General features: G+C 47.4%; 1 protein-coding gene across 2 annotated transcripts in view; it reads left to right on the top strand.

Moving 5' to 3' along the window:
• Window positions 1-20116, top strand: part of LOC138825582 (VPS35 endosomal protein-sorting factor-like) — a 56225-nt gene that overhangs the window by 6460 nt on the left and 29649 nt on the right. For both annotated transcript variants that reach the window (XM_070020235.1, XM_070020236.1), the window contains exons 5-15: window positions 154-178; window positions 1770-1846; window positions 2384-2512; window positions 3675-3759; window positions 5866-5925; window positions 10577-10673; window positions 11624-11671; window positions 12147-12240; window positions 15864-15941; window positions 16400-16522; window positions 19525-19571. In XM_070020235.1, coding sequence (XP_069876336.1) covers window positions 154-178; window positions 1770-1846; window positions 2384-2512; window positions 3675-3759; window positions 5866-5925; window positions 10577-10673; window positions 11624-11671; window positions 12147-12240; window positions 15864-15941; window positions 16400-16522; window positions 19525-19571 — 863 coding nt within the window. The remainder of the gene's footprint in view (window positions 1-153; window positions 179-1769; window positions 1847-2383; window positions 2513-3674; window positions 3760-5865; window positions 5926-10576; window positions 10674-11623; window positions 11672-12146; window positions 12241-15863; window positions 15942-16399; window positions 16523-19524; window positions 19572-20116) is intronic.

The following is a 20116-nucleotide window of genomic DNA, read 5'->3' as shown; positions in this document are numbered from 1 at the left end:
GAGCTTTGAAGTGAGGTGAAAGTGATACCTCACATTTCCTCCTTTGACTATTTGCTTCTGCCTTCTTTGAGTACACATATATGGCTTTGTGGAGAAACAGTGATTCTGGTACTTTATGTTGAGACAACATTCATGGATTCTTTGTCTTTGCAGAATCTGTTTATGGGATCTGACAAAGGTATGAACAGTTCTTGTTTTGCTGGGAAATTTGCTGCATTTAGTATAATTTTGCGAAAGGGAAAATAGTTTGTATTATACAGTCCTGATTTCTAATTCATTAAAGCTGTAAAACTGTAAAACTCCATCAATACAATGGAGAATAAAAATACATGCTTAGAGCCTGATAGAGGCCAAGGAGTAAAAGACAGGTGTCCTGTTGTCTTCAGGGACATAAAGAACAAGGGGAACACCCCCACCAGCTGGGGGCTGCTTTATACCTTTCCTTTGCCTTATTAAGTTTTCCTCTCGAGAAAGTGTGGACATCCTGGTTCTTGGGGCCCTGAAAGCAGCTGTTCTATTTCCCCTTTTAAGACTTCCTAAGTGCTGTGGGATAGGCTCCCCAGTGGAGCACAAGGAGTAGGAAAAGCTTGAAAAGTTTGTGAGTGGAATGAATGCAGCCCCCTCCTTGCTGAGTCAGCACTGCAAGAGGGGACCCTACAATTCCTTTGAGCTTTCCTTTGTTTCCTTTTTTTTTTTTTGCCAGTCCTGGGGCTTGAACTCAGGGCTTGTCACTGTCCCTGATGCTTCTTTTTGCTCAAGGCTAGCACTCTACCACTTGAGCTACAGCACCATTTGCAGCTTTTTCTGTTTACGTGGTGCTGAGGAGTTGAACCCAGGGCTTCATGTGCAAGCACTTTACCACTGAGCCACCTTGTCAGCCCTTAGTTTCCTTTTGGTTAGTATGTTAATAAATCCTGTCCTGCTAGGGTACAGGTGAGGGTGGCTTTTGGGATATGACAGATGATACATGACCTCCTCTTCCCACTCTTGTTCTGCAGGTAGAGATGGCACAGCAGCAGGGGATGGTTTTAGTCAGAGTCTTCAGGGATATCATGAGGTTGTGAAGGTCTTCATGAGTGGGTTTGTGTCCTTACATGAAGGGCCCAGGGAATTCAAATGCCATTTAGGAAGCATAGGCTAGGACTTCTGCACACATTGAACCCACTGGCACCTTCATCTTGAACTGGCCAGATTTCCAAGGTGTGAGGAAGGGCTTTCTGCTCTTCATAAGCCATGTAGTGTGTATTTTGGAAGCCACACTGCAGGCCAGAAGGTGGGACTGAGGGCAGCTGTCACCTTTGTCCTCTGGCCCCTGCCAGTGGCAGCAACTATGGTAGTAGATGCTGGGATAAAGCCATCTGGCTCTGTTGCTTTCAAGCCCCCCTCTGGCACACAGGGAAGTTGCTTAGCTGGTTTGGGGCAAACATGTCATGCTGAAGACAGGTCTGAGGCAAATGGTGACACGAGGGCTTTTGGCATCCTTTCTCACTTGGAGAGAACAAGAGTGCAGTTTCATGAAACCCAAATGTGGGGGATCCCCTTCCCCAGGCAGCTCTACTTCTGGTAGTGTGGCCACTAAGTGGAAATCCTTTGGAGCTTTGCTACACAGGAGGTAGTCTTTTCTGTAATGAGCCCTCTGCCATCTCTGCCTGGAGCTGGAGATTGAAGGATGCCATTTACTTGAAGGATGCCATTCTTGGTGGTGGAGGGGTTTGAGCTGGGCGAGAGTAAAGCCAGCGGTGTGTGTGACCAGTGTGCCTCCTGTGCAGGCAGAGCGGGAGCGGCTGGGTCCGCCATGTCAGAGAAAGTCCGCACGCGGCTGGAGGAGCTGGATGACTTTGAGGAGGTGAGAAGCCGTCTATTGTGTCTGGTGTTGATGGGGAGCTTGTGGACAGTGGGGTTGTTTCATTCCTTGATTAAGCCAATGCATAGCTGTGGCCCCCCCAAGTCTCCAGTTCCAGATCTGGGCAGAGAGGGTGCCTCGAATGCATTCACCCCACTACTGCAGGCATCTGGCCCTCCGTACCATTAGCTCCTTGGGTGCAGAGAAGAATGTTGCCTGGCATCCTGAGTGAAACCATGTCTGCTGAACTTTGCATTGAGCCCCACTCCTGCTACTCCCAGTAAGCAGGGATATGGGTGCTATGCCAATCCACAGAGAGCAAGTGCAGGGGCACAGACACTGCTCAGTCAGCCGTGGTGGTGGCTGAGCTGGGCTGCTTGGGCCTGGCTGCTCCCTGTTCTGGGTAGAAAACCCAGGGCATCAGTGTGTGGAGGACTGTGGACAGGGAGAAAATAGCCAGAACCCAGCTGTTCTGAAGAGAGTCAGGGGTCAGACAGGCTCCCTGTTTCCCTCTGCCAACACCTCTGCCTCTCCACACAGGGGTCCCAGAAGGAGCTGCTGAACCTGACTCAGCAGGACTACGTGAACCGCATAGAGGAGCTCAACCAGTCATTGAAGGATGCCTGGGCCTCGGACCAGAAAGTGAAGGCTCTGAAAATAGTCATCCAGGTCCGAGGGATGGGGTAGGGGGGATGGGGTGACATTGCCCACCTCCCCACAGATTTCCTTCTAAAACTTCTCACGTTGGGTTTGTAGCAGCCTGTCTGTAGGATTGGACATTTATTCATCTGCCCTGTCTTCACATACTTGATGTGAAAGGCCATGATGGTGAAACTGTGTTCATGAGGTCATGAGCCCCAGGGCCACAATGTGCAACTGCACAGGTTGAGCACTGTCCAATTCCAGGAAGCAGCTGTGACCCTGGATTACAAAGTTTTGATTCCCCTAGGTGAGGCAGTATGTTGGCTCTGATTTGTGTACACTGTAGAATAAGCAGTGCGATCTCAGGTTTCCTCCACCAGGACTCTTGATCAAGTTGGCCTGGCAAGTTAAGGACTAATAGCATGTCTGATAGATGGATTTTAAAGACATTCTCTAGAATTTTGCGCTAGGGAAAGCAGGTCTATACTTTTAGGAGAGTATTGATACACTGATACTTGAGCGAGTCAAGTCCTGCAAGGAAAACAGCTCCTACTTTTTGTAAAGATCTTGGCCAGAATCGCTCCAAGGTTTACTGTGAGAGTGATTGATGTGTGGTCAAAATCTCAAAATTTCGGAGTGCTAAGCTTAGTTCTTCAAAGTAGAAATTGCTGTCTGTGGTTCTACAAGATGTCAGTGTGGGGTGCTTAGGGCTCTGCTGTGGGGGCAGTGTAGGGATTGCTAGTGCCTGGCAAGGCAAAATGCAGCCAGCATGTAGAGAAACACCTTCAAGGAGAATCAGGAGTGAGCGTTTAAATTAACAGAGACAAGTGTGCAGATTTGGGGTGTACTTGCCTGGCGGATCCTGACAAAGCAGGAATAAAGCAGAGGAGGCCAGCTGGAAAGCTGGAGCATCAGATTGGTCATGGGAAGGCAGAATGGCGTTGAAGGCTGAGCCTGGTGCATTGGAGGCGGAGGCTTCCCAATGAGTCTTCCTTGTTCATGGCTTTCCAGAATCTTCCTTAGTAGGTTGTCTGTGAGCAGTTGGAGTCTGTGTATCAGAAGCACTATTGTTTGCCTAGCACAGGCTCGCAGCCAGCCCTTAACTGGTTAGTGGGAGCCATTGATGATGTGGACCCAGGGCCCAGCTGTGAGAGGCGTGCCAGGTGAATCATCCTGCCCTCTCTTGCAGTGCTCCAAGCTCCTCTCAGACACGAGTGTGATTCAGTTCTACCCCAGCAAGTTTGTCCTCATCACTGACATCCTTGACACCTTTGGTAAGTGCTAACTAGCCAGAACACCTGCTTGCAGTTAGATTCTGCCCTGTGAAGTAGGAAAATCCTGAGGGGACCCAACCCACCCAGGCCCATTGTCAAAGGTTCTTCTCTTTGTAATGTTTTTAATTCGCATCTGTAATTGTACATGTCAGTTCTGGCTTTCAGTGTGTAGTGATCGGGGAAGGGAGCTGCATGCTCACTACCTCAGTCACTTAGCATTTCTTTGTGCTGGGAACTTTCTAATGCCAGCTACTTGCAGCTACATTGAAATACTCAGTAAATTGTCATTGGTCATAGGGCCCTGAGTGTTGTCCCGCTGTAGTGGGGCTGTTTGGGAGACGCTCGGGTGCTGGTTTTTGCCTTAGGCTGACCAGGTGGATAGGCCAGTAGGGGTCGCTGTGAGCCACGTTCTGCCACCTCGGGGCATCTGGAGCCCTCACTGTTCATGACTGGCTGTTAGTCACCTTCTGCCCTCAAGGAAAGAGGGTTACTTGAGTTTTGGAGGTCCAGTGCATGATCTGGTGGTCTTTGGCTGGCCTTTGCCAGAGGCAGCACGTCCCAGTGAAAGCCTGTGGCAGAGCAAATCCATGGCCAGGAGGCAAAAAGTGTGAAGAAGGGGCTGGAGTCCCACTTTCTCTTCGAAGCCACACCCCCAGTGACCTCAAGACCTCCCTTTAAGTCTCCCCTCCCCTCAAGGTCCATTGCCTTACAACAGTGTTAAGCTTGTGAGTCAAACTTCAGCACATGCCCCTCTGGGAGATGTTTCAGATGGACAGTGGCACTGGACTTGGCCTGTCTTCTCGGCCTTTTCCCTGCCTTACAAGGTCCCTGTCTCAGGGAGTAGCTTTGCCATGTAACCCTTTGCTCAGGTTTGAGAGCTGTCAGTATCATACCCCTGTGTCCAGATACCTATGGCTTGCAGCTCAGTCTCCTAAAGCTCTCCCCGCTCACCCATCCCAAGCCTTCTGCCTGGACCTTACTAAGGCCTTCATGCTGCATTTTGCCTGCCTGGGTCCCCACTACAAGACCCTTGCAGAGTTTTTATAGCCAGGAAGAATGTCTTAAACTGAGGCCCATAGCTTAGAGCTGCAGGAGGCCCCTAGGAATGCCACAGGCAGTTTTCCCAAACCAGGCAACTCCCCCTCCCTGGCCTATCCATGACTGTTACAGGAAGGTGACCCAAAGGACCAGGCAGTGCTGCCATCCATCCTCTGAGGGCCAGGGTCTGGGCAGAGGCAAGGAGTGTTGAGGGCTCCCAACCCAGCAGGTCCTATCAGCAGAGCTAACCTGTCAGAAAATAAACTCAGTTGGAGACTGAGTCAGGCCTGTCTAGGAGATGGGGGCCTGGGTGAATTAGCTCCGAGAAATGACAGAACCCCTAATCAGCCTGGGAAATGGTGTGTGGGGTGTTTATTGGCTTACTGTGCTGAAAACTTCAGGACTGGTCTCAGGTACTGCAGGAACCAGGAGCTCATTGTCATTGGGACTTGAAAGAATAAACACTTGGTGGGCCATTAAAGTTGACAAAACACATGGTCTCAGCTGGAGTCAGCCCATGGCTGTCATTTTTAGTCTGGCCTAAAAACAAATGCAGAATGAATGCCTAGAATGTTCTGTTAAATGCATCAAGAGACCCAAGGCTCCTTAGAGAGATCCAGAAGGTAGAAATGTCACATTTCTTCCTCTCACAGAAGAAAAATCCTCTTTCATTAGTAGTATGAAGCTGGGTGTGGTGGTGTACACCTGTAATCCCAGCTGCTTGGGAGACAGAGATTGCAGTTTAAGTCCAGTCTGGGCAAAACTTACTGAGTGTTTGTCACCTTGGAAGGTATAAGTAGGAAGACATGTTCTGAGGCCAGCCCAGGTGGAAGTATGAGACCCTGTATGAAAAAAAAAACCCCTAAAAGCCAAAGAGCTGGGGTGAGGCTGAAGTTGTGGAGCTCTTTGCCTAGGAATTGTGAGGCTTTGAGTTCAGACCTCAGTATTACAGAAAAAGAGAGATATCTTAACCTGTGTCCACTAGGTGGCAACATCCTGCCACAAGATGGGGTGCGCCTGGGAGATGACATCTTGTCCCTAAGCACAGCCTGTATCCTCTTCCCTTAGGAAAGCTGGTTTATGAGCGCATCTTCTCCATGTGCATGGACAGCCGCGGCACCCTGCCAGGTAATGCACAGAGTTGCTATGACAAGGTCTGACTGCCAGGATAAAGGAAATGATTTTGATGTGCTAAGGTAAAAGGACCCATTTGAAGACTTGGCAGTGTTTCAGTCTTCCAATATATTAGGAGGTTCACCAAGGGCCCAGCTGCAAATTGGGGTGAGGGATGGGAATGTGCTGGAATGCCAAGGACTAGAATGAAACTGCTACACTACCAGCGTCTCAGTGCTTTCTACCGCTTGGCATGCTGCTGGTTTCCTGCAAAGCTGCCTGTCCCAAGAAGCAAATTACTCAAGAAAACTTTATTCACATAAATCAATAGTAACACATGCTTTGAATGGGCAATCTATACCCAAGTGTTAAATTTATTGTCAATCAATTTTAAATTCCCAGGAGGGTATAATGGGTATAAGTGGATGATGAATTTCCTTTGTCATATCTGATAATGACTGTGTCTGGAGAGGCATGACTCTCAGTTGCAGCTTTCTTTGTTTCCTCTCTTAACTCCTGAGCTTTCCTGCAGGCAAGTCCGCTCATTTGTCACCCCTCCTCCCTCTGCTCCTCACAGCCATCTTCTCAGCAGCCCAGGAGACTGCTAGTCTGCGTTCTTCTCATTTTCCTCCCTTCCCTTTCTTCTTCCTGTCTTCTCTGCCCTTTCCTCTTATCTACCTACCTAACCCCCCACTTAGCCATTTAGCCATCCATCCATTTATCCATCTCATCCACCCACCCACCCAGTCATTCATCCTTCCATCTGTCTGTCAATCCATCCATCCATTTATCCATCCCACTTATCCATTCATGTTATCCACCCAGTAATTATTGAATGCTGTTGGATACCAAGCTCTTCCTTAGAGTTCAGTGTTAGTGGAAAAGACAAAGCCCCTTCCAACATGGAAGTTAAAATCTAATAAAGCATTAATATGGCTTGCCTGAGCCCCAGAGGCATTTGATCTGCATCTACCACAATAATAGTTTTCCTTTTTTAGGGCCAAATAAGGAAAAATTGTTAGTAAGTTACTCCGTCCTTTGAGTATTGAGTATTGAGTTTTTGTATGCACATCTCTTCAGTCCTTGTCTAAGAATATGAATTAGCATTTATTAATTTACCAAAATTCTCCCTTCGCCGGGTATCTTATTTTCCCCCCCTGTAACCCAACTCAGGCTTCTGCTTGCTTGCTAATTTTTTTTTTGCCTTTTAAGATTTAATTTTAAATCTTCATCTGCACTTTGATCTCTGGTTCCCAGAACCTAAAAGGGGAAGGAAGTAGACTTTGCTGAAGATTTCTGGTGATGTTGGGGCTGGCTCTTAGCCATGATTATGAAGAAAGCTCTGAAATCTACTCTGAAAATCTGCCTAAAGAAATGATGTAGCCAGAGAAGCCTGGTGGCATTTGTGCTCATTCTTTCCATTTGAATCAGGTTATGGTTGGTGAATTTAATACTTGGGCTCTTTGCCTTCAGGAGTTTTAACTAAGATTGAGGGCTTAGGAGTCTGGAAAGATACCAGTGTCTATGAGTTTATGAAAAGTACACATTGAGCAGTCATGGTGACATATGCCTGTAATCACAGCACCTGAGAGACTGAGGCAGGAGGATCAGAATTGGTGGCTAGGGTGGACTACGTAGTGGAACCCTATTTCACAACAGTATCCCCCCCCAAAACAAAAAAGATAAGGGAAGTGCACTTCCCTTTAACAGTTGTCAATCCAGCAAACACATGAAGCTGTCCCCTCCCTTATATTTGTCGATAGGCAAATGTGAATCTGCGTCCATTTGGAGAGGGAAAGTACTTCTCTTTCTAAGCCAGGAGATGACTTGGATGGGCCATATTGTGCTTCTCAGCAGCCCCGAGGTAGACCTGGTTTGGCAGAGCCTGTGCTTCTTGGTACACACTAAGCTCTCTCTCTGCAGATGGCAGAGCTGCCTCCTTTCATACTGCAGAAGTTCAGGGTTGAAAGAAGCAGCATTGCACAAGAAAGACAAGTGGGAAGCAGGAGGCGCCCTCTGCTCTTTGTGCACCCTAGTCTCTTCTGAATTATTTTCCAAATTCTGAATTCCTTCTCCATATGGCAGCCCAAGTGCCAAAATGTGAATCCTGCCATAAGTTAGAGCATGGCTCAAACCTGCCTAGCAAGTGCAGGCCATGAGTTCAAGCCCCAGTGCCACCAATAAATAATAATCATACCATACCATTCTGCCAAGGATCTTCCAGGAGTTTCCATGGGACTTGGAAGGAAACAGTCTTACCTAGGCTGTCACCCTGTATGACCTGCCTTGTCATGCCTGCCCATCGTACCAGGATGCTTTCTCATTTTGGACCACTGCTGAGGTCGTACCTACCTCAGGGCCTTTATACTTTTTTCCACTTCCTGGAATGTATTTCCTGTATCCAACTCAGGGTTCAGCTCTGCAAAGGGCTTGCTCTGACCACCCTATCTAACGACCACACCTACCCTGCTTACACTTAAGTTTAGTGTCCACTGCAGCGCCCTGTTCTCCAACTTCTGTCCCATTGTCTTACCAGTTGCCTGTCTTTTCTGTTTTGTATTTGTTCCTGATCTTTCACCCCAGAATGAAAGCTTCCAAGTAGAGTCTTTAGTTTGCCATAGGACGTTAAGTGCTTTACCTCTTGAGCTGGAAGGAAAGCCTGGACTCTGTACTAATGTTTATGGATCGTGTGCCACGGGCACTTGGTGCACATGTGCAGGAGAGTTGCCAGAGCCATCATTCTAGCCTTTGAGATCACAGGAATCACTGCTGAGTCCATCCTGGCCAAGCCCTGGGTTCGGGTCCTTCAGCTGGGCAGTGGAAGACGGCCTAGATGACCTCATAGGTCTAGTTTTGTTTTTGGATTTCCATCTGCATGATTCAGTCATATGAAGAGAAATTAACACTGCCCCTCCCTCTCCCTGAAGACAAGAGTGACAAGTGAGTTTAAAAATAACCGTCATCTTTTCCTGTGGAAAACTCTTGAAACTGGGGGAAAAAAAGTTGCTTTTTGTGCATGGGTTCAGGTCAAGAAGGGGAAAGTGGTCCCTTCCCATCTATTTCAAAATGACTAGTTCTTGCATGACCAAAGCCTGCTAGACACCCAGAAGTTGTTGAACACTGGAAGTGGGCGTGGGGATTCTGCAGATCCCTGCTGGAGAAGGGCCTTGAGTGTCATCTGCTGATGGCAGAGGAATTCTCACCACCTTGATCACAAGCCTCCAGGGGCTGAAGAAGGAGGCCAGGAAGCTATGAGTCCAAAGCAGTTGATTTCTCCCTTCTTAGTGGAACCCTAAATGCACGGAAACACACTCAGCGATGGGAGGGGTCTCCAGTCTTTGCTTCTCCCCCTCCACCAGACACGAGCAGTTGCCTTCACCATTTTGATAAGTGCTGTTTTCTTCCCTTTTTCTACTTTTCTTTCATCTCCTTCCAAGAGCAGTTCTCGAACTCTTGAGAAGTCAATTTTTTGTTGTTTGTTTTTAAATTCAAAATAAAGACTATATTAAAAATGATGAGAAAGGCCAGGGCCGTGGGGGTGGGAGGACCGCTGGCCCATTGCACCAGAGAGCCTGACGTCATCTAGTTGCCCTCATGGATCATTGTAACTACAGAGGTTCCAGCTCTAGTATCTACATTCTGATTGGCAGGTAGGAAGGAGGGAGGAAGGGTAAACGCCTTCACTTAAAGATGCTTCCCATGGGCTGGGAAGGTGGCTCAGTGGTAGAGTGCTTGCCTTGCATGCCTGAGGCCCTGAGTTCGACTCCTCAGCACCACATAAGCAAAAAGAAAAAAGCCGGAAGTGGTGCTGTGGCTCAAGTGGTAGAGCGCTAGCCTTGAGCTGAAGAGCTGAGGGACAGCACCCAGGCCCAGAGTTCAGGCCCCACGACCGGACCCAAAAAAAAAAAAAAAAGAAAAAGAAAAAAAGGAAGATGCTTCCCAGAAGTTGTACTTTTGTATATTTCTGGCCCAGCACTTGGTCACATGACCTTGCTGTGCTGTAAGGGAGACTTCTATTATTAAGAAGGAAGAGGGTAGATACTGAAATAAACTGGCAGTTTGGCTGCAAGGTGACCTGAGTCTTGGAACAGCCATGGAGCTGGCAGCTCTGGCTGCTTTCTCACCTCAGGCACTTGATTTACCTTGGGTCTAGCCCATAATATCCTTTGGGCAGAAGCTCACATATCCTGTGAGGGAGCAGACTCCTGAAGGATTTGTAATTCTCCAGGCTGTTGTCACAGTACTGCCTTGCACAGCACCTCAGGGCTCATGTAGAAGCTGAGGCTGACACGGTAGCTGCAAAGCCCATACGCCTGCTTGTGTGTCCCAGGGATGTTATTAGCCTTCCCTGTGTCCTCCCCTTCTGCCTCTGCATCTGGAAAGAAGATGGCAGACAGATCTGGTGGGGTGGGCAATGGGGGGGGTAGGAGGAGATTTGGTGAGCACAGTGCTCTGTGTGTATGTGTGTGCGCATGTGTGCATGCAGATGTATGTACGCAGTTGCCACCAATGGTTTCCTAACAAGGATGATGATGTTTGGAAGGAAAGAAAAGGCATTGTACCTCCCTCCCTATTTTCTGTCTGGCAGTAATGTCCAGCCTCAGGACTCAGGCCTGTAAGGATTCTAGGACCTAGGGGAACTGATGAGGACTGTTTTGTATTACAGATCACTTTTCCCCAGAGAATGTAAACGACACAGCCAAGGAAACTTGCCTGAATTGGTTTTTCAAGATTGCTTCCATCAGGGAACTCATTCCACGATTGTATCCTTTTTTTTGTATGTGGTGATCATAAAGAGAACTTTGAAACTTTGGTTCCATCATGATCGCTTGCCTGAACATGCCTGGCATGCTTCAGAGAAGCCCTCATTGGAACTCTTCTTTGCTCTTTCCATAAAGGGATTTTTTTTTTTTTTTTTTTTTTTTATACTGGTTCTGGGGTTTGAACTGGGGACCTGGGCACTGTCCTTTAGCTTTTCCTCAAGGCTGGTACTCTACCACTTGAGCCATAGCTCCATTTCTGGTGTTTTGGTGGTTAATTAGTCTGCCTGGTCTGGCTTTGAATTATAGTTGTGAGCCACTGATATCTGGCTTCCTTGTAGCAGTTTTAAATTTTTTATTATTATTATAAAGGTGATATATAGGGGGGTTCCAGTTACATAAGTCAGATAGAGTAAGTTTCTTTTTACACAATGTCACCTCTTCCCTTACTCTCTCCCAGTACCGTATAGTTTTTGTTTGTTGTTTTGGTTATGATATAGATCAGGCTTTTACTTCCTGAGGACCATTTTCACATGAATTTGCTCCATGAAGCTGCCTTGTCTTGATGTGAGTCTCTGATTCCAAAAATGCCAAAAAGCAACCAAGGTCAAGCTTTTCTGTATAAATGCCAGCATTACAGAATGAACTGTGACTTATCTCAGGTTCATTGTTTTCCCCAGAAAGCCTTGATTAGAAATGTGCTAAACCTACTTTAAATTTCCACATGGAACCATGAGTCAATCCTGTAACAATTTCACAAGCTTTTAAGTATGAGAGTTTGAGAACCCTGTAGAGAGCCTGCCGCTGGCTAACTGAATTCTTTGGGTTACTGAGTGCCATCCAGGCCCTCCCTCTCTCCTGAGACTTGCCTGCCTAGTTTTCTTCTGGAATTGTTTATGCCTGCAGGAACTGGCCACCTTGAAAATGTTTTCCTTAACGGCATGTTTCTGTAGTTATGTGGAAACATCCATCCTGAAGTGTAACAGATTCCTTTCTAAAACGTAAGGCTCTTCTTCAGTGTCTAGAACTGTGACTTCTAAGATTGTCATGCTGGGTCCCATAACCAGCACACAGATGGCAGGTGGTAGTGGCTGCCATTCATGAAAACTTAGTTTGTGTGGAATACACACACAGGTCTGAGTGAGGTAGAGCTGTCTGTTTTATTCACTGTCTTGAGGAAATCCCACTCTAGGAGAGAGGGTGGTGGAACAGCTTGGGGAGCTCTGGGAAGAGCTACTTTACCATATTTGCATCTGGCTTTGATCTTCCAGCCTGGGTGGTCTTGAGCAGGTTGTTAGATTCTGAGCCTGATCGTAGGAGGTCTGGGTTGGGCCCTTTCAGCTGTGCATACACCCTGACCCACACCCAGCCCAGAACAGACCCTGACCCACATTCACCATCCTATAATGGCACTGCAGAAATAGAACATGGAGTTCTCTCACATGTATCATGGCAACTTTTTTTTGTCTCCCACAGTGGGATTTCCGAATGCCTGCCACGGCTCTCTTGCGTGATCAGAGGGATCGGGGACCCATTGGTGTCTGTGTATGCCCGGGCCTACCTGTGCCGGGTAAGCTTTCCATGCAGCTATGGCTGCTTGCCATCCCCTTCCTCTCCCTCCTCTTCCCTGGCCCCCCTCTCTCCACTGTGTACAGGCACCCAGAGGAAGGCCTTATTAGCTGCTAATTTTAGGCCATAGCTCTTCCACAGAAAGTAGAGCTGCTGGAGAGTTCTTGGAGAAGTTAATTTTAAAGTAGACCAACTTAACCATAGCTCTAATTAGGGAACATTTAAGGTCATCTTCATACAGATGAACTGGTTTTCAGAATTACATTTCTTGCCTCTGGCCAGGCAAAAGGCTCCTGGGCTTTCCAAGGACGCTAGGCGTTTTTGTCCCTTGTCTTGAACTCCATGGGTCAATTTGGGGTTTTGTCTTTTTGTTAAAGCGTTGGTAAGGTGGTGAGGGCCTGGGGGAGTCGTGTCACTCTAACTGCTCACCTCAGTCTGGGGACCCTCAGCTGCTGCTCCAAGAGCTGAGGTAGACTTATAACCATTCAGGGTTTTGTTTATTGAAAACACATCCCATCCCTTGGCACAGCCTTCGATTTGGTTCTCTTACATGACATCGGGCCAATGACCGAAGCCTGAGGGCATCACATCAGGAAAACCCCAGTCACAGTCCTGAGTGCCCAGCATCTTGATGAGGAGAAAGGGGTACCAGCCTCCCTCCCCTTGTAGCAGGGCTGGAAGGTGTAGCATCATTTTCTACTTGAAATTTGGAGTTATGTTTCATCTAGGAATATCAAGTTGTTTCCTAGAGCTTCAGTTTTTGAATATCCCGAAGTTTGAACACACGTCCCAAGTCAGAGTTGCTAAGTGTCTGCCTGCTGTGTGCAAAACACTGCCAGGTCCCATGAGCTACAACGATGTCAGCACTCACACATTTGCACGATGGCATGCTTTCTCAAGAGAAATCAGAGAGGGAAAAAGTACATATTCCTGGTAAACCTGTTGAGTTTTGCACTCAGATGCAAGTTATATAAGCTGGGGAAAAGACAGTGTTTGTCACATGGATGTTGTCTTTTAGTGGCAGGTGTCACTAGAGAACTGGGTGACCCTGAGGAAGAGGTTGGGGAGGGAGCGGGCCTGTGCCAGGGAATTGTCTGCTAGTGCAAGTGCCACCCCAAGGCCCCTGGCTGAGTGGGTAGGGTAGTGATGGAAAGGGTTTTGATATGAGACTAATGAAGAGGAGCCAGATGTGGTGTCCATGCCTATAATCCCAGCACTCAGAAGGCTGAGGCAGGAGAATCTTACGTTCTAGACCCTGTCTCAAAAGGGGGGGGAGAATAAGAGGGTTAGAGATGTAACTCAGTGCCTGCCTAACACTAAAGAAAAAGAAAAAAAGACCACTTACGCATGAACAGATTCTTTACAAGTTGAAGGGGAGGAGAAGAGGAGGAAGACAGCCGGTGCATGAGTAGATTGAGACTTTCTGAAGCACAAAGGGTTTATTGGCTTGTGTGCATCAGGAGTGCACTGAGGGGCAACTTGGCTGGATCTGGGGCCTTGAGATCAGGTGGGTTAAGTGTTGGCTTACTTCTGAATGGCTTCGTTCTGTGACTTGCAGGAAGCATGGAGGAACAGTGCCATTCCCCAGTAGGTCCTGCCAGGGCTTATTTCTGGTGGGTCACTTTGGGATACTTGCCATCCTTAGACTGGTTGCTGAGGCCATCTGTGCACTCTGGATCCAGGGTGGGGTGAGAGCATGGTCTGGCTCACCCATAGCCTGATGGTCTGAGAGAATGGTTTGACTACCCAAAGAGCCCCAGTCTGCTGTTGAAAGCCACAGAGGGAAGTGAGTCCAGATGGCCAATGGGCGGGAACCACCAGCTGTTCCCCTTGCTACTCCAGAAGTCTTTTAGACCCAGGCAGATCCAAACTCCTCATTTGGCCCAATGGGAAGAGATAAACAAGACACAGTAGCAGATAGTGGGAGGAGGGTTTGGGGGAGGGCAATGGGAAGAGATAAACAAGACACAGTAGCCGATAGTGGGAGGAGGATTTGGGGGAGGGCTGGGGCTGCTACTCCCACTGGTATGTGTGTCAGTCCACCTCCACCACTGTCCGCTGGTCCGGCCTTCGCTGTCACCCAGTACATAATTACTGCCTTGCTGCTGTGTGGTTAAGTGCAAGGAAAGACAATGAAATCAGAGCCCAGCAGAGCTGGACCTGACGCTGGGTGATGGTATTCTTTTGGAATCTGTATGTTTCTCCTTGGAAATGCCCTACTCTGTCCCCAACAGCCAGAGGGTTGCTCCGGGAACTTAATTGCCTTGTGGTTTTAACCACTTCTTCCCAAAGACTTGCAGCCATCCAGAAGCCTTGTTAGGGTTAGCCATCCGGACCCCTGGGCCTAGAGAAGTGATGTGTCCTTGCTGGAAGGAACAGTCCTTGGGAGCTGGTTCTGTGCAGAGGCATGACTGAAGAGCTCAGGTTTAGGAATAGTTTCATTTGTTTTTGTTTTAAACAGTCTTTCTCCTGTATAGCTCCTGTTTCATCCCACCCCAGTGCTCTGGCAAACCTCTGCTGCTAGACATGAAAGAAAAGTCACCTTATACAATATGCACCAAGCGTTGTTTTTTTCAGACTTGAAAACTCAGGAGTCTCTGGATCATGGCTTTTTGTGCTTCGGGCTTGTCTTCTGTAAAACAACTTGAAATACATTGAAAGGCACGTGGGTTCCACGATTGCGCAGCAGAGAATGAATCTGTGTGGCACTTTTCTCAATGCCACAGTCATAGCCCAGCATGTGAAGTCTGAGCATTGAACCCAGGCCTTCAAAGCTCATGCTTTACCACCAAGCCCCACCCCAGCCCAAGTATTACCTTTTTTTTTCTTATGTGGATACCAGGGTTTGAAAATGGCTTGGGTGCTGTCCCTCAGCTCTTCAGCTCAAGGGGAGTGCTCTACCACTTGAGCCACAGCACCACTTCCGGTTTTCTAGTGGTTTATTGGAGATAAGAGTCTCACAGACGTTTCCTGCCCGGGCTGGCTTTGAACCGTGATCCTCAGATTTTAGCCTCCTGAGTAGCTAGAATTACACGTGTGAGCCACCCAGGCTGCCCAGGCTGGCTTGTCCCTTAGCTCTTAAGCTCAAGGCTACCACTTTACCACTTAGGTCACTTCTGATTAATTGAAGATTAAGAGTCTGATGGATTTATCTGCCCAGACTGGCTTTGAACTTTGAGCTTCAGATCTCAGCCTCCTGAGTAGCTAGGGTTACAAGTGTAAGCCTTTTTGCTTCATTTAATAAGTACAAACCCATGCAATGTAATCCTATCTTTTTGAGAGGAAGAGAACTTTGTGGGCACAATCTCAAGAGCCTTTCTCCTGGGTTCTCTATTGATTTGTTCTCTTTGTCATCTGTTCAGAAATACATTCATTCCCTTTGGGACATTGCAAAGATGACGACTTCAAGTGATGCTTCTTTTTTATTAAAAATAGCACCTGTGGTTTTTCCTATAAGAACATTTGTTTATTGAGTGGAAAAACCTAAGCAGAGAGATTACAAATGAACTGGGTGTTTCTTCTAAGTCTTTACATATGTGTACTGAATTTTTGGCATCACCTTATATGTCTTATTAGCGGTGGATTCTTTCATTGTAGGGCTAACTTTTGTCTGCTTGGCTGCAGGTGGGCATGGAAGTGGCCCCGCACCTCAAGGAGAGCCTCAATAAGAACTTCTTTGACTTCCTGCTTACGTTTAAACAGGTACGAGAATGATGTCTAGCAGCTTGTTGAAGAAACTTATGCAATAGTAAATTTACAAAACCCAGAGGGTATTCCTTGCCAAGAGCCTTGTTGCCTGTTCAATGTGCAAATGCTGGAGAACAAGTAACACTGGCAGAGTATGTGGAGTCTCAAAACAGAGAAGGTTGCACGCGTGCATGTGAACAGGAGGCCACTCCTGTGGCTAGCCTTTCTTCCTGGCATCTGCAGGCTCCATCGTACACATTGCCATGGCATCTCAGCTTGGTAGCACGGAAGATGTTTTGTTTTATTGTTTCAACTAAAAAAAAACATTTTTTTTTTTGTAGTTGGGGAGGGAAAAAATCAGATGAGAAACCAGGCTTTTTTCCATTGGAGTTTCCCTTGGCGCTTCCGAGTTGCTTGTGCTGTGAGTTACACACTTTTGGCTCCTTTTCTGAGTGTTCTTTGATCTCCTTTAGATCCATGGAGACTCAGTCCAGAACCAGCTGGTGCTCCAGGGAGTGGAGCTCCCGTCCTACCTCCCCCTGTACTCACCCGCCATGGACTGGATCTTCCAGTGTGTCTCCTACCACGCCCCTGAGGTAACTGCCTGTCCTGTGTGCCTGCCTGGTGATGTCTCAGCATCCTTTCCACAGCCACTGTGATAGCAGGGACCTGATTCTGTGCTAAGTGTTTTGCATGGATTATCTTGTTTAATGGCTTTGGGAGGTGCTGCCCAGAGAGGTCAGAATGCTATGTGAGGTTATAACAGCTGGGAAGTAATAACTGGACATAAACTCATAGACTGACTCTGAGGCCAGTGAACGTTGTTTGAAAATGTATTTAGTCTTTAGCATGGTCTGGGTCACACGTTGTCCCCACTTCCTGGGAAGAGGGATCATGAACTTGAGGGCAGGGCAGCCTTGCATTCCACCAGGTGACTTATTCATGGTCCCAGGATTGAGGAATTGAAGAGGAGGGTGCTCTTTTCCTTCTCACTTTAGTGAAAGGCAGAATCAGATGAGAACCAGCAGGCACACAGGCCTCTTCCTACTATTCTGAGCTCAGGCCCCAGTGGATGGCTGGGGCTGAGAATAGCACCTGCTGGGGAGCCCAGCTCTGGGAAACCATTCTTGAATTGGCCCAAGTGATTTAAAAATTGGGTCACTTGAGTAACAATGCTGGTTCCTGGGGCCCATGAAAGAGGGCCTCAAATTGCCATGATGAGAATGCAGAACTGCTGATGTCAGTACGGAGCATGCTGAAGATACAGGGGACAGTTGGTGCTTGAAGCTTTTGATGATGGCTGAGATGATTCTACTGGGTACTAGAGCTGTGTGTCCTTGACAAGCTGGGCCTCCACAGAAGGGATTGGAAAGTGTAGCTGCAGCCGATGGTAGTATCCAGCACAGGCCTGTGAGGGAGGGGAAGGAGGAATTCCTTTATCGGTGAATATTTGATATATAAAGCTCTAAATTGATCCAGACATTGATGGCTTATAACTGTAATCCTAGGTACTCAGGAGACAGATCTGATCTCATAGTTAAAAAACCAGTTGCCGGGATGGGGTGGGGGTGGGGGTCTGGGAAGTTGGCTCAGTGGTAGAGTGCTTACCTCACATGAATGAGGCCCTGGGTTTGATTACTCAGCACCACATAAGCAGAAAAAAGCTGGAAGTGGCACTGTGGTTCAAGTGGTAGGGCGCTAGCCTTGAGCTGAAGAGCTGAGGGACAGCGCCCAGGCCCCTTGACCAACTTAAAAAAAAAAAGACCAGCTGGTTTAGAACAGTCCATTAGATTTTTGTTTCCAGTTAACCATATAAAGCCAGAAGTGGAGCTGTGGCTCAAGTAGTAGAATACTTGAGCAAAAATGTTCAGGAATAACTAACACACACACACACACACACACACACACACACACACACGCACGCATGCACGCACGAAATTGAAATTCACTGCCTGTTATGGTGGAACATGCCTGTAATCTGTTTAGTTAGGTGGAAGCAGGAAGACATTGAGTTCAAGGCCAGCTCCAGCAAAGTAACTTAATGCCTGTTAGCTGAGGGCTTAGACATTGTAAGACAGGATCAGGCTAACTACTTTCTGTTAAGTTTCCTTTCTGAGTCACAAAGGAGAAACCAAAGGAGAGCAATGGAAACTCTCTCTCTCTCTCTTTTAATGCCAGGGAAATAGATTTTCTCTTTATTCACGTTAAACTATTTTATTTCCTGAGATTGGAACATATTTGGACTGGAGAAAGGATATGAGTTAGTTCTCAAGATGCATTTCTGATTTAGCCTGCCCTTTTACATTTCTGCTTCACTTAGGAAAATAAGGAGGAAAATATGATACGCATATCATTTCATTCTCTTTTATGAAGAGAATTTGCAAACAGTGATTGAAGGTTATTTTATAAAAGCACAAGTACACATTTCCTAGCAATCTGGAGTTTATCTCACTTCAGAAAACAGGAATGTGGAATATGACCCTGGTTGGCTGTCACCTGAGTTGCTTGAGCTGTACCAGGGATGAAGAGAGAGCCCGTGAGGGAAGATTGGATTATACCATGGCAGACTTCAAGGTCAGGTTCAGACACTGACTCAGGAAGTGGGAAGCCAAGTGTGTTCCATGGGCCTGACTTTTCCAGGCCTCCCTGCCTCTGTGATGTGAATGAGGACTAAGTCTCTTCACGTGGGGCCTGTGCCCTGGGAGTCACAGGGCCAATGCTATCTTAGTGTGCTAATGCTATCTTAGGCTTGACCTTGCCTGTACATTTCAAAACCTTGCTTCATACACTGATTTTTTATTTATTTATTTTTACAAAACAGGAGCTCTTCTGAAGGCATATAGCTGTCTGAAGACAGCTCTAAAGCCGTAAACAGAATTCTAGCAAGTAAACCATGTACTTCCTTTGGGGATAACAAATAGTGGAAAATACCAGAAGAGGACATGTGGGAAAAACTGGTTCTTGGGGCTGGCTGCTCAGCTTCCCAGTTTCCCAGCTGCCTTTGCAGGCCCTGTGATCTAAGCCTGTTTCTGTCCTTAAGTGCACAGTGGGAGAGCAGAGCTCCTGCCTTATGGGTGGGAGGGAAAGGTGAGAACATGGGGGTGGGGCTTCTCATCACCACCTGTGGCCCTGAGCTCCAGCCTTGTAGTTGTTGATTGAATTTCTGAACAAACTATAGGCACCATGGGAAGCAGGTCAAAGGAAAGGTGAGGACAAAGTATTTTTTCTTCCTGGTTCATACCCTGTAGCCAGGAGATCCTGGTTGTGTAGCGGACCTAGCTTGGTGTGTCCTCTGCTTGTATGTGTGGCATCAGTGCTGGGCTGAGGTTTGACCTTGGGAGCTATCGAGGCTATCTGGGGAAGCCTCGTGCATTGGACACTAGGCCCTGGCCTTACTCCATTCCATCAGAAGCCACCATGTGAAGTCTTCATGCCTTACCCTCCCCACTGTCACTGCACTCACTGCTGGCTGCACATGCCACAGTGTGGGTACTGTGCTTGAAATCCCTTAGGATGTTTTTTTTTTCAGATCTCCAAGCTGATGCTTTTCCTGTTAAACTTTTTTTTTTTTTTTTTTAATTCCTGTTAAACTTTCTAGGCTCTGCTGACTGAGATGATGGAGAGATGTAAGAAGTTAGGAAACAAGTAAGTACTTGGTGATTCATACAGCCTGGGTTGATAACATGTGTGAGAATGCACAGGCCAGCAACGTAGTCCAGAGGGTTAGAGCTGGAGTCTGGGTGCCTGGCTCAGATCCCAGCTCCATTCTGCCTTGCCCCTGGGGCCTTGACCTCTTTGTGCCTCAGTCTCCCTGTCTAAATTGGGGTGATAATTACAGTCCTTTCCTCATGCTTTGTTAAGTGGTAGGGCCAGGATGAACTTGACCCTCCTCCGGGCATGGGGATACCCTCTTCTCTTCTTTTGGTGGCAGATGTGAACACAGCTATGAACAGGTGATATTTTCCCCAGGGTCCCTTGTGTCTGGAACTTAAGATCACTCTGGGTGGGTATTTATGGCAGGGATCAATATTGCTAATGTTTGGTTTTATTAGCCCATCAGCATATTTACGGCTCACTGCTATTTAGATGGATTGGAGTGCTTGCTGATTTAACTGTCTCTCTGTCCATCCATCAATCATCTGTCCATCCATCCATTCAGTTAATTCAACATTGATCAAATTCTGATATGC

Source organism: Dipodomys merriami, unplaced genomic scaffold (genome assembly GCF_024711535.1).
Source record: "Dipodomys merriami isolate MVZ:Mamm:240054 unplaced genomic scaffold, mDipMer1.0.p SCAF_138, whole genome shotgun sequence".
NCBI classification, from domain to species: domain Eukaryota; kingdom Metazoa; phylum Chordata; class Mammalia; order Rodentia; family Heteromyidae; genus Dipodomys; species Dipodomys merriami.
This window is presented reverse-complemented; position numbering and strand designations above follow the sequence as displayed.